General features: G+C 57.5%; 1 protein-coding gene across 8 annotated transcripts in view; it reads left to right on the top strand.

Moving 5' to 3' along the window:
- Positions 1 to 18101, top strand: part of FRMD5 (FERM domain containing 5) — a 402855-nt gene that overhangs the window by 311184 nt on the left and 73570 nt on the right. For all 8 annotated transcript variants that reach the window (XM_075896788.1, XM_075896791.1, XM_075896786.1 and 5 more), the window contains one exon: positions 10817 to 10921. Coding sequence is in view for 3 of the 8 variants with exons in the window: in XM_075896786.1 (XP_075752901.1) it covers positions 10817 to 10921 (105 nt within the window). In the remaining 5 variants the exon portion in view is untranslated. The remainder of the gene's footprint in view (positions 1 to 10816; positions 10922 to 18101) is intronic.

The raw sequence follows: 18101 nt of genomic DNA, 5'->3' as shown, positions 1-18101 counted from the left end.
GGAGTCTCCATCCCTGGAGATATTTAAGAGCCGGTTGGACAGGCACCTGTCAGGGCTGATCTAGCTGGTGATTGGTCCTGCCACGAGGGCAGGGACTGGCCTTGATGACCTCTTGAGATCCCTGCCAGTTCTAGTGTGCTATGAGTCTATGGGTGCGTCCACATATCAGGGCTTAACTCCAAATAAGCTACGCAAATTGAGCTATGTCAGTTCTGTAGCTTATTTCAAAATAGCTTATTTTGAAATGGGGAGCATCTCCGCAGCACTTATTTCGAAATAGAGCACTCTTCCTCCAGCTTCCCTTAGTCCTCGTACGACAAGCGTTGCAGGAGCCGCAGGAAGAAGTCCTTCAGCATGACAGTGTTTCAACTAGGGCTGTCAAGCGATTCAAACATTTAATTGCGATTAATCGCACGCACTGCCCCTTTTATCGGCGCTGCTGCGTTTCCAAGAGGCAGCGCTGTGGAAACCCGAGATCAGCTGGAGTCCTCAGCTGACCCCCGGCTCAGTGCAGCTGCCCCTTTGAAACGCAGCAGCGGCGATGCAGAGGGGCAGTACTGCAGGAGCCCAGGATCAGCTGGAGTCCCCAGCTGACCCCGGCTCCGTGCCTCACTGCCCCTTGGAAACGCCAGACCAGCACTACAAAGGAGCAGCGTAACGCGGAGCCGGGGATCATCTGGGCCCTGCAGCCCATCCTGGGCTCCGTGTTGCTCTGCCCCTTTGAAGTGCCGGAGCAGCGCATCAAAGGGGCAGCGCAGCGTTAACGCCTGCGATTAACATGTTAAAAAATGAACGCATTAATCCTGCCGTGCGTTAATTACAGGCGTTAATGCCCATCAATTGACAGCCCTAATTTCAACATTTTGAAATAACTGCTTGTAGTGTAGATGCGGAGGAAGTTATTTTGAAATAACGTTGCTGTGTAGACGTAGCCTATGAGTCTATGAAGTGAACGGATGGGCATACACAAATTCTAGCCCCCGGGGAGTGATTTTATGGCCGGAGCCCTCGGAGCTGACAGGACTGCAGAGGCGCTGCAGCAGACTGAGTGCCAGCCAGCTGTGTAGTAGCTTTCATGGCTGGGATGTTACAGTACGTTTATTCTCAGTTCAGAAATGTGTCCCTGTATGTCAGCTGCAGAGGTTACTGCGGCAGCTAATCAAGACGCTGAGCTGTGTTGCTGAAAACGCTCTAGTAAACGGCTTCCCCTTCTGTTCCTTCCATCCCTGCCTAACACTGGAAAGGGGCCCAAAAGACATTCTCTTCTTTCTCCCAACCACTTCCCAGCGCCAGAGTCTCTTTGTTGCACTGGTGTAAGGGGGCTGGGTGACTGCTAACCTGCCATTGGGTTCCAGCTGCGCTAGTGAGGCCAACTGATGGAGTACCCCATGGGCCCTGCTTGCAGGATCTCCGTCAGTCCCACGTGCGCAATCGGCAATTTGCAATATATGCAGTAGCCCAATGTCTGTGACTCTGTAATGCTGAAACGCTGGCTGTTCCTTCTGGGCGACGCTGTTGCCTCCCGCCGTGGCACTCGGCTGACTTCTGCGCCGCTCAGCCGGGCCACCGCAGGGGAGCAAGCAGAGCGAGTGGCCGTTTGGGCTTCCCCGCGGTGGCCCGGCTGAGCAGGGCAGAAGTCAGCCAAGCGCCACGGCAGGAGGTGAAGGGGGGCGGGGCGGTGACATTCACAGAAAGAGGGCGGGGCCTGGAGCCATTGTCACGCCGCACGTCACCGCCCCGCCCCGCCCCCCTTCACCTCCCGCTGTGGCACTTGGCTAACTTCTACGCCTCTCAGCCGGGCTGCCGCGGGGGAGCAAGTGATACAAGCGACTGTTTGGGCTCCGTGGTCCCCCGAGTGAGAGGCAGGAGGGGGAGGAGAAGAGAAAGAGAGAGACAGAGAGGCAGGAGGCGGAGGAGAGCTGAGAGAGAGAAAGGATGAGACAGTAGGAAGAGGAGAGAGAGAGACGTGGAGGAGGGACCCGAAAATCCTGTCTTATGACGGGCTATTGGCTAGTTTGCAATAATGGTCCAGCTGATTGATTGAAGGCGGCTTCTTATTGTTTACAGTCGTGCAGGGGAAGTTGCGGGGGAGGTTTTTTGTCATCTTTGAGCTGCAGCAAGGGTTGAGTTGGGAAAAGCAGCGGTTGAAAGGATCCGTGGCCGAATCTGACCTAGTGGGTAGAGAGTTAGTTGGTTCACTCCAGCGGGAGTAAGCGCAGAATTGGCCGGGACGCCGTAGGGTTTTGCTGTGTGGCCTGGGCAAAGCTTTGACTCCGTTTCCGCTCTCTCCTAATTGCTTGTCTTGTCTCTAGACACCATTGTTTCAATTGCGGCACGAAGAGTCGTGGTTCATGCTAATCGCTGTCACTTGAATTGCATGTTTTCCCCGTGTAATCCATCCGCAGTGGCATTCGGAACGCAACTAACAATTTAGCTGCACTTGAAAAGTGACAGCAGGTGAAGTGTGAGATGAAAGTAGCGACCTGCCAGGCCAGACACGTTCCCGAGACGCGTCACGTGAGGCCGTCGCGCCGAAAGCAGTGGGATTCCCACCCCGCGTGGTGTCATTACTTAGGGAAACGGCTGAGCAGTGGGCCGGAAAAACCCATCTCCGACTCTCTCGCATCCACTGGGGGGGTGGGAAATGACCGATTAGAGACGTCCTAGGCTCCTGGATTATTAGCAGGGATGCAGGCTGTGCATGGGTGGTAGGTGAAGGTGGAGCTGGGGAGGCAAGCCTGCAACTGCACCCCAAGCCCTGCCTCTTCTGCCCGTGCCCCACCCCCAGCATCACGGGGAGGTTGGACTGTGCACGGCCTGAGCCCAGGGAGAACGGAGGGTGCACAGCCCAGATCCCCAGGCCCCGGAGCACCGGGAGAGGAGAGGCCACGCAATCCCAGCCTCTCTGCCCCCAGAAGGCGACCCGGGCACCCAGACCCAATCTAGATCAGAACTCGGCGGTATGATGAGGTAACTGGCTCTGTAGACGTGGGAAAGTCAGTGGATGTGATATACCTTGACTTTAGCAAGGCTTTTGATACGGTCTCCCACAATATTCTTGCCAGCAAGTTAAGGGAATGCGGATTGGATAAATGGACGGTAAGATGGATAGAAAGATGGCTAGAAGGCCGGGCCCAGCGGGTAGTGATCAATGGCTTGATGTCAGGATGGCGGTCGGTTTCTAGTGGAGTGCCCCAAGGTTCGGTTCTAGGACCGGTTTTGTTCAATATCTTTATTAATGACCTGGATGAGGGGATAGATTGCACCCTCAGCAAGTTTGCAGATGACACTAAGCTAGCGGGAGAGGTAGATACGCTTAAGGGCAGAGATAGGGTCCAGAGTGACTTAGACAAATTGGAGGATTGGGCCACTAGAAATCTCATGAGATTCAACAAAGACAAGTGTAGAGTCCTGCACTTGGGACGGAAGAATCCCAAGCATAGTTACAGGCTGGGGACCAACCAGTTAAGTAGTAGTTCTGCAGAAAAGGACCTGGGGGTTACAGTGGATGAGAAGCTAGATATGAGTCAACAGTGTGCCCTTGTAGCCAAGAAGGCTAATGGCATATTAGGATGCATTAAGAGGAGCATTGCCAGCAGATCCAGAGATGTCATTATTCCCCTTTATTCGGCTTAGGTGAGGCCACATCTGGAGTATTGTGTCCAGTTCTGGGCCCCCCACTACAAAAAGGATGCGGATGCATTAGAGAGGGTCCAGCGGAGGGCAACCAAAATGATTAGGGATCTGGAGCATATGACCTACGAGGAGAGGCTGAGGGACTTGGGTCTGTTTAGTCTGCAGAAGCGAAGAGTGAGGGGGGACTTGATAGCAGCCTTCAACTTCCTGAAGGGAGGTTCCAAAGAGGATGGAGAGAGGCTGTTCTCAGTAGTGACAGATGGCAGAACAAGGAGCAATGGTCTCAAGTTGTGGTAGGAGAGGTCCAGGTTGGATATTAGGAAAAACTATTTTACTAGGAGGGTGGTGAAGCACTGGAATGGGTTCCCTAGGGAAGTAGTGGAGTCTCCACCCCTAGAGGTGTTTAAGTCTCGGCTTGACAAAGCCCTGGCCGGGTTGATTTAGGTGGGATTGGTCCTGCCTAGAGCAGAGGGCTGGACTTGACGACCTTCTGAGGTCTCTTCCAGTTCTATGGTTCTATGATAAGGGGATGGTTGGATGAAATAACATGATCTTGGTAACTAATTGACCATTCATTATCAGTGGGAATAGGTCAATGGAGGGATGATAGGAGTTGCTATAGGGAACTTTCTGGGTGTCTGGCTGGTGAGTCTTGCCCACATGCTCAGGGTTTAGCTGATCGCCATATTTGGGGTCAGGAAAGAATTTTCCTCCAGGGTAGATTGGCAGAGGCCCTGGAGGTTTTTCACCTTCCTCTGTAGCATGGGGCACAGATCACAGCTGGAGGATTCTCTGCATCTTGGGGCCTTCAAAGTATTTGAAGGCTTCAATATCTGAGATCTAGGTGAGAGGATTATTCTAAGAGGGGTGGGCGAGATTCTGTGGCCTGCACTGTGCAGGGGTCAGACTAGATGATCATAATGGTCCCTTCTGACCTTAAAGTCTATGAGTCTAAGGCCATAAGCCGGGACAGTGTCATGTGACTAGATAAGATCAGTAGCAGCCAGAGACGTAGCTGTGGGTCTGCTTTGCTTTGCTGCAGAGCCTCCATGCTGACCATACGGAGCTAATGGGCTCCAGGGAGCCGGCTGCAGCGCCTCCAGCCAGAGCAGACGGGGCTGGGTGTGTAAATACTGACCTGCCCCTTGAAGGGCTGCAGGAGGGGAAACAGCCGCGTGCCGAAGAGCGTCTGTGCCCAGGGTTTCACGTTCTGTGTGACTGACCTGGGTGGGAGGGGTGAATACCAAGGGGCCCGTGGTCGAGGCTGGAGGCTGGAGGTCCTGTGTGGGGCTCCCAGATGCCTGCAGCTGCCAGGGTCGTGGCCGGCTTTCGGGAGCCGCTGGCTTGGGTTTGTTGCTGCTGCTGTCAGAGCTTGTATTGAGCTGCCGCTTGCAGATGCTACTGGCTGGGGGTGCTAATGGTGCTCGTCAGATGGGCCCAGAGGAAACTCATCGGGAGAAAACAAACACGCGCAGAGCGAGATGGGCGGCTCCGCACCCCGGGAGAGCAGCGGACAAGGGCTGCCCCCTGGGCCGGGGGAACTCTCCGGGAGCCAGTGGAGTCACCCCAGCCATGTGGCGCTTTGTGTTTGTGGTGAACCAGTGAAGGGACAAGGGGGCTCCATGTGTCTCAATAGCTGCTTCCTGTCTGGGGTTCAGCCCGGCCGTTGGGCCCTCTGGTTTCTAAACGCTGGGGCAGAGCGCAAGGCAGGCCAGGCACATCCCGGGAAATTGTCCCATCGGGTTGGGTTGCTGGCTGACACGCCGAGGAGCGTTGCAGAGAGCTGGGGTCGCTGAAACAGACGTGGATTTCCACTGACAGACCTGCCCTGTGCATGTTCGCTGGGGCTTTCTCCTATGGGCAGGCCTGCTGCCAGCAAGCGGGGGGGGGGAGGGGAAGGGGCTATTGCCCCAAGACCCAGCGATTCAAAAGGGCCCAGGGCTCTGGCTGCCGGAGCGCTGCTGCTCTGGGCGGCTGTGGGGGCTGCCGGGGGAGGGATGTAGCGTGGAGGCCCCGCCCCTTCCATCCAAGGACCCGCCCCTTCTGGGAGCATGGAGCTGCCCCTTCACCTTGCCCAGGGGCCCAGCACAGCTGTTGACCCCACTGGCCCTGCGCATGTAAAGCGCCTGCTTCCCGGATCAGTGTTATTTCTGCTTTGCCCTTTGGGGACGGGCCCCGGTGGAGGAAGGGCCCGTCTGCGACCAAGGCCGGGGCTCCTGTGCTTGGGGGCCTGTGGCCTGGGAGGAAGGGGACGGGCCGCTCCCAGACAGGACTCTTACCTTTGTCCTGGTGGATTTGTTCACAAAACTTGCTCCACTTGTGGCTCGTGTTGCCACCATTAGAACAAAGCTGCAAACCAGTTGACTGGTCCTTCGGTATCTTGTAAATCGTATGAAATGTGGCCCTGGGTTGCCCAGACTCTGGTTATCATAGTAGCTAGTGGCAACGTGCCTCATCAGGCATGTCCTCTGGGCAGAGTGTTGGAGCCCCCAGGGTCGGCTGATTTCACTGGGAGGAGGTGGCTGTCGCTACGTTATTTTGAACCATCCCTCTCGGTTCAAATGACACTTGTCCTAATTGTATTAACTCACATACACACCCTGTGTACTTCAAAATAACCTAGTGCATCTTCAGCCAAGCCGCGTTCCAGAACTTTGTGCGCACGTGGCGGAGAACGCGCCTGTCTTATCGGCCCTCGGCTCTCAAGGTGTGTACTGAAATGCATCAATCGGCACATTCAGCACCCTTCACAGCAGTCACGGACAGATCTATAGGGGTGACAACAGGAAAGTCTTCCGGCTCGTGTTACACTTAGCTAATGACTCAGTGCGAGCAGTGTCTGGAGTCCCAGTGGACGTGGTTAAGGGTGGAAAGAAAGAACCATTCCAAATGGAGGTGGTGCTAACTCAGGGTCTGTCTACACTAGCCCCCTAGTTCGAACTAGGGAGGCTAATGTCGGCATTCAAAGTTGCAAATGAAGCCCGGGATTTAAATATCCTGGGCTTCATTTGCATCTTCCCAGGCGCCACCATTTTGAAATGTCCCTTAGTCCGAACTCTGTGCCCGCGACTACACGCGACACGGAGTAGGTAATTCGAATTAGGATCTCTAATCCTGAGGTTTGTGTTTGGGGGGTGGCCGCGTACCGCCCCAGGCCAGGGAATCTGGGCAGGGTATTTTACATTCTCTTGCAGGGTGCCAAAGTGGGGAACAGCCTTGACAGGGTCACTGCCAGTCTCGTCTCTCCCTCTGCTGGGTGCAGCGGCTGGATTCCCACTGGCTCCTTCTCTGCTGGAGCGGACGTTTCACACCCTGTGTCTCAAGCAGAGTCCTACTCCCAGTCCCCATCACTGCCAGCTTCCCTCCGGGATGGCACGAGACACTCGAGAAACCTGCCACAGCAGGATGGGAGCCAATGAGATGCCAGAGACTTGCAAATGGACTAGACCTTGGCATGTTGAACCTCTTGAGTCCGGCACCCTCGGGACCTGACCAGAGACTTTGCCAAGCCGCGGGAGGCCAGGATTGTCTAGCAGCATCACCAGCACGTCCACGGCCGGCTGGGCTCTGAGAGCTAAGTAGCAGCACAGGGCTGGGGGCTGGAAACAAAGGTTATGGGACCGTGGGAAACTTGGCCACACCCATGCCAAGCGGACGTGCGGCTAGCTCAGGGGTGGGCAGAAGGGCCTTCGTGGCCAATTAGTGCCTGGGGGGAGGGGAGCCCCCAAAGCCGTCTCCGCTCTGCACCCGCCCTGCGAGTAGCACCCAGCGCTTCAAGGCCACAATTGGCCTGGGGGTGGGAGAGCGCGGGAGCCTCCTCCCGCCCGGGCAGGAGCACGTGATGCTTTGAAGTGCCGTGTGCTGCTCACCGGGCAGGGGTGGGAGGGAGAGCGGAGGAAGCTCTGCGCACTCCCCCGCCCGCAGACCAATCAGGGCCTGGGGGCGGGGGAACTGTGTGACGCTTCCTTCGCCCTGCCCTGGCCCTGCCAGGAGCCCATGGCACTTCAAAGCACCACGTGCTCCTTGCAGGGCAGGAGAAGGCTTCCCGCGCTCCCCACCCCCCACGCCCTGATTGGCCTGGGATTGGGGGAGTGTGCCAAACCTCTTCCTGGGCATGGGTACTTAGTGGGAAGGGGGGCAAAGGGGCTCCCCTAGCCCCAGACCAATCATGGTCTGGAGGTGGGGTAGCCCCACCCCTTCCTGTTTAGGCCCTGCCCCTTCTGGGGTGGCCTGGGGCGACTTCAACAGTTTTTTAAATGGCCTCCAGGCAAAAATGATTGTCCTCCCCTGGGCTAACTCAAATCCTGCTGACCCACGGGTGCTGTGGACCAGAGAGCGCTGGACTAGGGAGGTTCAAGCTGTACTTGGAATCGCAGGCCGGCTGTTGCAAGGGGCTGCAGTCAGCCTTTCCGTGACTGCGCCAGCCGGACACAAGACCTCTGGCTCGCTGATTTCAGGCTGGTGTGGAGTACGCAAACCTTCCACCTTGGCCTCTTTCCCACCTGAACTCCTGGCCTCTGTAAATGAAGCACGGCTGATTTACAATGCAGTGACATTTCCCGTAATGTATCAAATGCCAGAGCTGTGCTAGCGACAGACCTAGGGGGGTTCCTTGATTGCCTGGCCTATTTCTGGCAAGTGATTATTTGATCCGATAACAACCTATTCATTACACGGATTTGTAGGCAAATAGGATCCTGTGTTATCTTAAAGGGGCCCTGCCAGCTGTCAGAGGCACCATTTGATCTGCGCAAGATGAAAAGCGGGAAGACTCGGCTCCCGCTGAGCTGGGAAGGCAGGCGAGCCAGGTTACCCAGTGTGCCTGGCAAGGCAAACAGGCTGGGGTGCTGTCAGGGCAGGCATGCCACGAAGGCCTATGCCGGATGGACAGCCCAGCACCAGTGTCTCCTGGTGCTTGCTGGGACACGTCAGAGCAGGGGCTGGGCCAGGAACTTTTCCTCTTTCAAGCGTGGGAAGTTAGAACTGCAACGGGAGAAACCCGCCAACCGCTCCCGGCCTGGAAGCCTTCCCAAGAGCGCTGCCGGGACTGGGCCCCTGGCTTGAGATTTGTAGAGGCGGCTTGTGATTTTGGGGTGCTGGCCCGGAGCCGTTGTAAAGGGCCGGACCTCTACAGACCGTTGTGGAATCACGGTGCCGGGGCGGGAGCATCACGCGTCAGTTCCGGGCTCTGGAGACCCGGGACTGGGTGCTGGGGTCACCTTTCATGGGGGGGGCACCGAATAACTTACTCCGTTTCCACTTGGGAAAGGGGGGCGGCAGCACCGGGGCTGTGAGAGGGGCTGCGTGAAAAGTACGATGCAGACGCTAGATGTTATTGAAGCAATGGGAGGAAAACCATGAAAAGCAGGAAATGTATTAAAATCTCTGGCGTAAAAACCCATTTAAAGCATTTCCTTAGGAGCATCCAGGGACGGAATCACAAGGTGTTGGAGCACGGCCCTTGCTCTTCATTAGGGCCCACTGGCCGCAGGTTTTGTTTGGCTCCTGGACAGCCCTTCCCTACATAAGAACATAAGAACGGCCGTCCTGGGTCAGACCAAAGGTCTATCTAGCCCAGTAGCCTGTCTGCTGACAGTGGCCAGCACCAGGTGCCCTGGAGGGGGTGGACCGAAGACAATGATCAAGCGATTTGTCTCCTGCCATCCCTCTCCAGCCTCTGACAGACAGAGGCCAGGGACACCATTTTATCCCCTGGCTAATAGCCTTTTATGGACCTAACCTCCATGAAATTATCCAGCTTCTCTTTAAACTCTGTTCTAGTCCCAGCCTTCACAGCCTCCTCTGGCAAGGAGTTCCACAGGTTGACTACACGCTGTGTGGAGAAGAACTTTCTTTTATTAGTTTTAAACCTGCTCCCCATTAATTTCATTTGGTGTCCTCTAGTTCTCTAGTCCTCCCTGGGAATAACGAAGCCCAGTCACTTAGAAGCAGTTTTCTCGCTAGTACACGACGGGCCGGGTAGTGAAGGGTCAGAACTCCAGGCTGCCCTGTTCTTCTGCTAGGGGCCTCGGGGGGATGCGGCTGTGATTGGACGCATGCAAATACTGGCAAGCGCCCAGCAAAGGTTTGAAACGGAAACCGCCCTGTAAACGGTGAGGGCAATAACGTTAAGCGGGGTCCTTGGAGTGATCTGGTGCCGGCACAGACCCAGAGCGACATGGAGTTAGCAAGGGGAAAGGAGGCCCCGATTCGGCAAGCATTGATGAACGTTTAACTCAAGTGGGCTGTAAGCATGTGCTTCAAAGTACAAACGTCTTCAGGGCTTTGGTGAACGGGGAGCTTGGCCAGTCGGGCCCCACGAGCCGGTAGAGTGAGCTGAGCACCCGAAGGAGGAGAATTCCGCAAGGGGCAGTAGCTTGGCCCATTGCTCATGGTATTTGAGCACTTCCCAGGCAGCTCACACGCTGCCCTAAAAGCGGCCACACAGGCCGGGTGCATCAGTGTGGAGCAGCCTGGACTCCGAACTTCCATCTTTTGTCATCCAGAGCGAGGGATGTAAAATCCCGGCCGATCAGTTAACCGTTTAAGCATGATGTTTAACTGGTTAAACAGGGATGCTTAGGGAGGCCGCTCCAGCCCACCAGCTAACTATAACTGGTAAGCATCACCAGGTAACGGTGATGCTTATCAGTTAACTGGTTAACCGTTCACATCCCTCACCCGAACTAGCCTCTGCTTGATTGCAAGAGGTTCTGGGTCTTTCACATAACCCAGAACCATCCCTGGGACTACTAATTGTGAGTATTTTCCTCTTAGGGGGAGGATTTTAAATTTCTTAGCCCAGGACCAATGAGATAAAAACACACCGGGTCAAATTCTGCCCTCGCTTACCCCTGGACAGCCACACGGAAGCGAGCGGGACGTCTCTGCTACTCCACACGGGCAGGGGAGGGCAGAATGGGACCCATTGAATTCATCTGCGACACAACTCCAGTGAAGTTATGGGATTCAACCAAGCCTCGGGTTCAGAGGCCAACGTGTGTCCGTGGCTCATGCTTCCACTGGCAAACCCTTCCCTGTCTTGGCTCCAGCACACAGGAGCCCGCTGGGGATGCTGTTGAGCGTTTCCGGATTCCAGGGCAGTCCTGCGTTAGCGTCACAGTTAAGCAATGAAAGTGTGTGCGTGGCTGCTTGTCAATGTCCTTCCTTTCTCTTGCAGAGAGATGCCAAGGGCCAGTATCTGTTTGACCTTCTCTGCCACCACCTAAACTTGCTGGAGAAGGACTACTTTGGAATTCGCTTTGTGGACCCCGACAAGCAGAGGGTAAGTCACAGCCACGGGCACCAGTCCCACGCAGATCTGGTTCCCAGACGTGCTTGGATGGTCTGGAGGGATTTTCTCGACAGCAGACCTGGGAGGCAGTGCTGTTGTGGGGAGACCTTTAGTTGTGTGTGTGTGCGTGCGTGTGTGTGCGTGCGTGCGAGTGTGTGCGTGCGTGCGTGTGTGTGTGCGTGTGTGTGTGTGTGCGTGCGTGTGCGTGTGTGTGTGCGTGTGTGTGTGCGTGTGCGTGTGTGTGTGCGTGTGTGTGTGTGTGTGTGTGTTTCTTAGTGATCCACTGTTACAAAAGTTGTGGAGAATTTTTCTCTTCACGGGACTAACAGCTGCAGTGCAAACCGAACGGGGAGCTAAAGGGTTTATTACAGACACCAGGACAGCCCTTTGTCAGGCCTCTTTCTCTTTGGAAGGGCTGGGCAAAATATAGCCCATGGGCCAGGTCTGGCCCTCTTTCCCCAGACAACCCAAACTGTCCTCCCCCATAACCTCCCAGACCCTGTATTCCAATCTCCTGCCCCAGGTCATAACCCCCTCCTGCCCTAGATCACAGCCCAAACCCCTGCATCTCCTCCTGCAACCAATCCCCTACCCCAGGTCACAACCCAAACCCCTGCACCCCCTCCCAGACCCTGTACCCCAATCCTCTGCCCCAGGTCACAAACCCCTCCTCCCCTAAGTCATAATCCAAACTCCTGTACCCCATCCTGTACCCCAGGCCCCTGCCCCTGGTCACAACCCAAACTCCTGCAGTGCAGCCCTTGACCACTAAGAAATTGTAAATACCTCCCCTGGGTTAATTAGCAGGGTTGTATGATCCACCTGTCAATCAAAAAGCCATCTGTCTCCTTCATTCTTGCTATGCCAGGTGAGGAGTCTCATCTGCTTACTGTCCTTGCAAAAATACATTTGGATCCTTTCTGCTGCCGCAAGCATTTCAGAGACAGCCGCTCTGAGCAGGGGGGCTCCTGTATCCGCCGCAGAATTATTCTGGGTGCAGCTCTGTTCCATAGCTTCGTGGCTGATGTAGATAATGGCCTAGAGAGCAGACTTGCAGATCATTCCGGGAGGGGTGACAAGTGCTCTGGAGAATAGGGTTAACATTCCAACTGATCTGGACAAACGGGACAAATCGTCTGAAATAAAAGGGATGAAATTCAATAAGGACAAGTGCAAAGTGCTCCACTTAGGAAGGAACAATCATTTGCTTGCATACAACATGGGAAGTGACTGTCTAGGAAGGAGTCCTGCAGAAAGGGATCTAGGGGTCATAGTGGACCAGAAACTAAATATGAGTCAACAGTGGGACACTGTTCAAACAAAGGAAACGTGATTGTGGGCTGCATGAACAGGAAGGAGTGTTGTTTCCACGAGGGGAAATGTGCGTGCGGGAGTGATTTCTGCCATTGCTCCAGGTTAGTTTTCCGCTGTATGTTAGTTTTTGTTTCAAACCATGCACAGAATGCCGACGGGGTGCTGGCAGGCAGGGCGTGCTGCAGAAACTCCAGCTGCACGCCGTTCCTTACTCTTATGGCAGCGCTGAGTTGGCTTCAGGGCTCACACCTCCCCAGTGCATGAGAACGTGCCTGACTTCTGCCCCCTCGGGCCTGGCCCTGCATCTGAGGGCATGCAGGGAAGAGAACGCGCAGCGGCGCTCCCTGGCGAGGGAGGTGGTGCTGCCAGCTGGCCTGGTTGAACAGCTGTTGTGGTTAATTCCCACTCAGCACGGAGCTGGATCGGGGTGTTCGCTGGTTTCCTTTTCCTCTTCCAGTGGAGCGGTGCGTGGGAGGCTCTGCCTGCTCTTCTTCGGCCTGGCTGGATTGCGCTCCCCCACCCACGGTTCACTTCCTGGCTAGCGATGAGGCTCCGATGTCCATGGCCTGGGTGTCTCCTGTGCCTCCCAATGCCCTCCCCGCCCCTGCAAGCTTTCTTATGCTAGGAGAAGAGGGCGGAGGGTACCGGGCGTGGGTGTTGCTGGGAGAAGAGGGCGGAGGGTACGGGGCGTGGGTGTTGCTGGGAGAAGAGGCCGGAGGGTACGGGGCGTGGGTGTTGCTGGGCGAAGAGGGCGGAGGGTACCGGGCGTGGGTGTTGCTGGGCGAAGAGGGCGGAGGGTACCGGGCGTGGGTGTTGCTGGGCGAAGAGGGCGGAGGGTACCGGGCGTGGGTGTTGCTGGGAGAAGAGGGCGGAGGGTACCGGGCGTGGGTGTTGCTGGGAGAAGAGGGCGGAGGGTACCGGGCGTGGGTGTTGCTGGGCGAAGAGGGCGGAGGGTACCGGGCGTGGGTGTTGCTGGGCGAAGAGGGCGGAGGGTACCGGGCGTGGGTGTTGCTGGGCGAAGAGGGCGGAGGGTACCGGGCGTGGGTGTTGCTGGGAGAAGAGGGCGGAGGGTACCGGGCGTGGGTGTTGCTGGGCGAAGAGGGCGGAGGGTACCGGGCGTGGGTGTTGCTGGGCGAAGAGGGCGGAGGGTACCGGGTGTGGGTGTTGCTGGGCGAAGAGGGCGGAGGGTACCGGGCGTGGGTGTTGCTGGGAGAAGAGGGCTGAGGGTACTGGCCTGGGGGCAGTGTGGCGGGGCACGCTGGAAGCACAGGGCTGTGGGGGATCACAGCTGGGAGGAAAGTGCTGGGTTGGGTTGAGGGGGGCACTGTGCAGAGATCCGGGCAAAGGGGGCACAATGCAGGGGCTGGTGGTAAAGGGGGCACAGGATGGAGTGCCAGGGTGCCTGGGGAATGGGGGGTGCTATGCCCAAGGGTCCAGGGGCACCGAACACAAGTTTGCCCAAGCGCCATGTTCCCTCCAGCCGGCCCTGGCTGTGTGTTGGCGTCGCAGGCAATGAGCAGCCGTGTTTGAAGGATGCTGGCGGAGTCGGAAGGGACTAGCCTGTTCAGTGGCGGAGGGCTCCGTGTTCCTTGCGGTAATTGCGACTGATCAGTAGCGGCCGCTCTGGGTGCGCGCCCTCTTTGTTGTCCTGCCTGTTGTCCTGCCCCTTTAAATACATGCACAGACAAGGCCTCGTGTGTACCCGCTGGAGCCTGCGAGCCTGGCGGTTGAAAGGGGAGCCCCAGGCAGAAATCTGACGTCAGAGAGCTACCAGCACCCGAGGGGTGTTGGTGTCGCTTCTTGGTTGTTGCTCGTCTGGGGGCTGTTCTGAGCCGTGGCGGCTAAGGGAAAGTGTGTACAGTAGAGTAGTCTGGTATCGGGCTTCAGTGCGCCCCGTGGAACCGCGGCTGCGACAGCATGGCAGCCGGCTTATTCGAGGCTTCACGTTTCTCAGCGAAAAGTGCCGCGTGTAGCGCCAGAGGCCTGCGGCTGCCTCCTCAATCCGTTATTATCGGTGCATGAGTGAATATTTCTCACTGGAAGGTAGGAGCAAGAGAGCTTCAAACCCTGGCCTCTAAAGGCCCTGGTTACAAAAACGTCCCCCCAGGATCCTAATACACAGATATTGGGGAATCGCTGCCACCATCAAGTGCTTCTTTATCCCTAAAAGCCAGGGGTGAACACTTGAAACCATGCCCAGGGGTACCCCAAGCTCTTTTCCCCCAGAAAAGCTTGTAAAAAGAAAAGAGAAAAACAAGTTGCCCTGTCTGGTAGCTGACCCCTCAGTCAGAGGCCTGCAGGTACAGACAGACAGACCTGCCAGGACATAAGAACCAAATCACCACCTTGAAAACGTGATTTTTATTACAAAACAAAAGATAAACGTGAAAAAGCAGCCTCAGTTGCTAGATGTTACAGAGCAACTAAGGAAAACAAATTAAAACACAGAGAAAAGGCTCTGGGCACAATGCAAGGTAGTAAATGGGGGGGGGCAGAGATTCACACAGAGCTGTTCAAACCAAACCACAAAATAAAGAAAAATGACCCTGAATGCGACTGGGTTCACACTTTCCCTTCCTTACTTCCAGTCTGCTCCCATTCCCCAGATTCCTTGGAGGCATGGCAGTCCTGCCTGGGTTTAATCATTCTGTCTGTCTCTCAACTCCTGGTTTCTCTCTCCGGCACAGAGAAAGCCGGCAGGGGACCTACATCCAGTTCAAATGTCAACCCTCTATCTCAATGGGTTCTCCCGGTCCCCTGGCCAACACCTTTGCTAGCTGCCTGAGTTAACCCCATAGGGTATGTCTACACTACCCTCCTAGTTCGAACTAGCGGGGTAATGTAGGCATACTGCACTTGCAAATGAAGCCCGGGATTTGAATTTCCCGGGCTTCATTTGCATAAGCGGGGCGCCGCCATTTTTAAAACCCCGCTGGTTCGAACACCGTGCAGTGCAGCTACACGGGGCACGAACTAGGTAGTTCGAACTAGGCTTCCTAGTTCGAACTACCGTTACTCCTCATTCCACGTGTAGCCGCGCTGCACGGGGTTCGAACCAGCGGGGTTTTAAAAATGGCGGCGCCCCGCTTATGCAAATGAAGCCCGGGAAATTCAAATCCCGGGCTTCATTTGCAAGTGCGGTATGTCTACATTACCCTCCTAGTTCGAACTAGCGGGGTAGTGTAGACATACCCTTAGTCACTGGCTGCAGGTCAGGACTCCTCCTGTTCCTGTTGTCCGGGATGAGGTAGGAGGCACAGGGATGAGGCTAGAGTGTTCCCCGTCTCCGGGAAGTGGGGTGGTACCAGCCAAGCACTGCCCCACAGAGCGTTCTGGGGATCCTTGCAAGCGTGTTGATGGGTAAAGCACGGCCAGGCCTGGCCAGGAAGCTGCTGTGACACTAGGTACCATCAGCAGTTCAGAAATGGTGGTTTGGGAGGCTGAGGTGAGGAAAGTAAGCACGGGAAAATTCAGCGGATACATGTTTACCTAAATAAATGCATTTTAACATCCCTAGTCTCCCCTAGCCAAGGCACAGAATTGGGGTACCAGCCCCCCAGCCAAGGAACACAGAGACCGATAACAGCTCAGCTCCGGGAGGGCTCAGCCGCAGGGTCTTGGGAGCCCCCATGAGCACAGCCCCAAACAGAACCAAGCCCCCAATAAACCCCCCTTACTCGGTATCAAAGTTTGACATAGAGAAAGCTCTGGAGTTTGCCCGCCTTAGCGAAGAGAGAGGGACGCACGGCTGTCACCCCCCTCCCCCGGGTAACAGTTACTTACACTGGGCTTGATAATCATTACAAGTGATTTCTGAAGTATAGAAAGTGGGATTTACACAGTAAACAAACGAGAATAACTGAAATCAACAAATCACGCCAGCAGAGCCCGGCACACCGAGAGAGATCGTTACGAAGGATAATTCCTCACCCTAGTCCTTATCTCAGGTGAAGTGCTTCAGGCCAGAGAACATGAGAACGGCCACACTGGGTCCAACCAAAGGCCCATCCAGCCCCGTGTCCTGTCTGCCCACAGCGGCCAGTGCCGGGCGCCCCAGAGGGAACAAACAGAAACAGGGAATCACCCAGTAATCTCCTCTGTCACCCATCTCCAGCTTCTGACACACAGAGGCCAGGGACCGTCCCTACCTACCTGGCCAATAGCCATCGATGGACCCAGCCTCCAGGAATCTATCTAGCTCTGTTTTGAACCCTGTTGGTAGCAGAGCCGAGTCTCTCAGGCTGCAGGGCTGGGGCAGGCTCAGGGCATTGATGTGGCCAGCTTGGGGCGGTGCGCTCTGTGGGGCGGTGAGAGGGGAGGTGGGTCTGACGGGGGCCGTGTGCTCTGTGGGGTGGTGACGGGAGGTGGGTCTGATGGGGGCCGTGCGCGCTGTGGGGCGGTGAGAGGGGAGGTGGGTCTGACAGGGGCCATGCGCTCTGTGGGGTGGTGACGGGAGGTGGGGCTGACGGGGGCCGTGTGCTCTGTGGGGCGGTGAGAGGGGAGGTGGGGCTGAGGGGGGCTGTGCACTCTGTGGGGTGGTGACGGGAGGTGGGTCTGACGGGGGCCGTGCGCTCTGTGGGGTGGTGACGGGAGGTGGGTCTGACGGGGGCGGTGCGCTCTGTGGGGTGGTGACGGGAGGTGGGTCTGACGGGGGCCGTGTGCTCTGTGGGGCGGTGACGGGAGGAGGGGCTGAGGGGGGCCGTGCACTCTGTGGGGTGGTGATGGGAGGTGGGGCTGAGGGGGGCCGTGCGCTCTGTGGGGCGGTGACGGGAGGTGGGTCTGACAGGGGCCATGCGCTCTGTGGGGTGGTGACGGGAGGAGGGGCTGAGGGGGGCCGTGCGCTCTGTGGGGTGGTGACGGGAGGAGGGGCTGAGGGGGGCCGTGCACTCTGTGGGGTGGTGATGGGAGGTGGGGCTGAGGGGGGCCGTGCACTCTGTGGGGCGGTGAGAGGGGAGGTGGGTCTGACGGGGCCCGTGCGCTCTGTGGGGTGGTGACAGGAGGTGGGGCTGAGGGGGGCCGTGCGCTCTGTGGGGCGGTGACGGGAGGTGGGGCTGAGGGGGGCTGTGCGCTCTGTGGGGCGGTGACGGGAGGTGGGGCTGAGGGGGGCTGTGCACTCTGTGGGGCGGTGACGGGAGGAGGGGCTGAGGGGGGCCATGCGCACTGTGGGGCGGTGATGGGAGGTGGGGCTGAGGGGGGCCGTGCGCTCTGTGGGGCGGTGACGGGAGGAGGGGCTGAGGGGGGCCGTGCGCTCTGTGGGGTGGTGACGGGAGGAGAGGCTGAGGGGGGCCGTGCGCTCTGTGGGGTGGTGACGGGAGGAGGGGCTGAGGGGGGCCGTGCGCTCTGTGGGGCGGTGACGGGAGGAGGGGCTGAGGGGGGCCGTGCGCTCTGTGGGGTGGTGACGGGAGGAGGGGCTGAGGGGGGCCGTGCGCTCTGTGGGGTGGTGACGGGAGGAGGGGCTGAGGGGGGCCGTGCGCTCTGTGGGGCATGACGGGAGGAGGGGCTGAGGGGGGCTGTGCGCTCTGTGGGGTGGTGAGAGGGGAGGAGGGGCTGAGGGGGGCTGTGCGCTCTGTGGGGTGGTGACGGGAGGAGGGGCTGAGGGGGGCCATGCGCACTGTGGGGCGGTGACGGGAGGTGGGGCTGAGGGGGGCCGTGCGCTCTGTGGGGCGGTGAGAGGGGAGGAGGGGCTGAGGGGGGCTGTGCGCTCTGTGGGGCGGTGACGGGAGGTGGGGCTGAGGGGGGCCGTGCGCTCTGTGGGGCGGTGAGAGGGGAGGAGGGGCTGAGGGGGGCTGTGCGCTCTGTGGGGTGGTGACGGGAGGAGGGGCTGAGGGGGGCCGTGCGCTCTGTGGGGCGGTGACGG

This window comes from Pelodiscus sinensis, chromosome 14 (assembly GCF_049634645.1).
Source record: "Pelodiscus sinensis isolate JC-2024 chromosome 14, ASM4963464v1, whole genome shotgun sequence".
NCBI classification, from domain to species: Eukaryota; Metazoa; Chordata; order Testudines; family Trionychidae; genus Pelodiscus; species Pelodiscus sinensis.
Note: the sequence above shows the minus strand (reverse complement) of the source record. Positions and strands in the feature narration are given on the sequence as shown.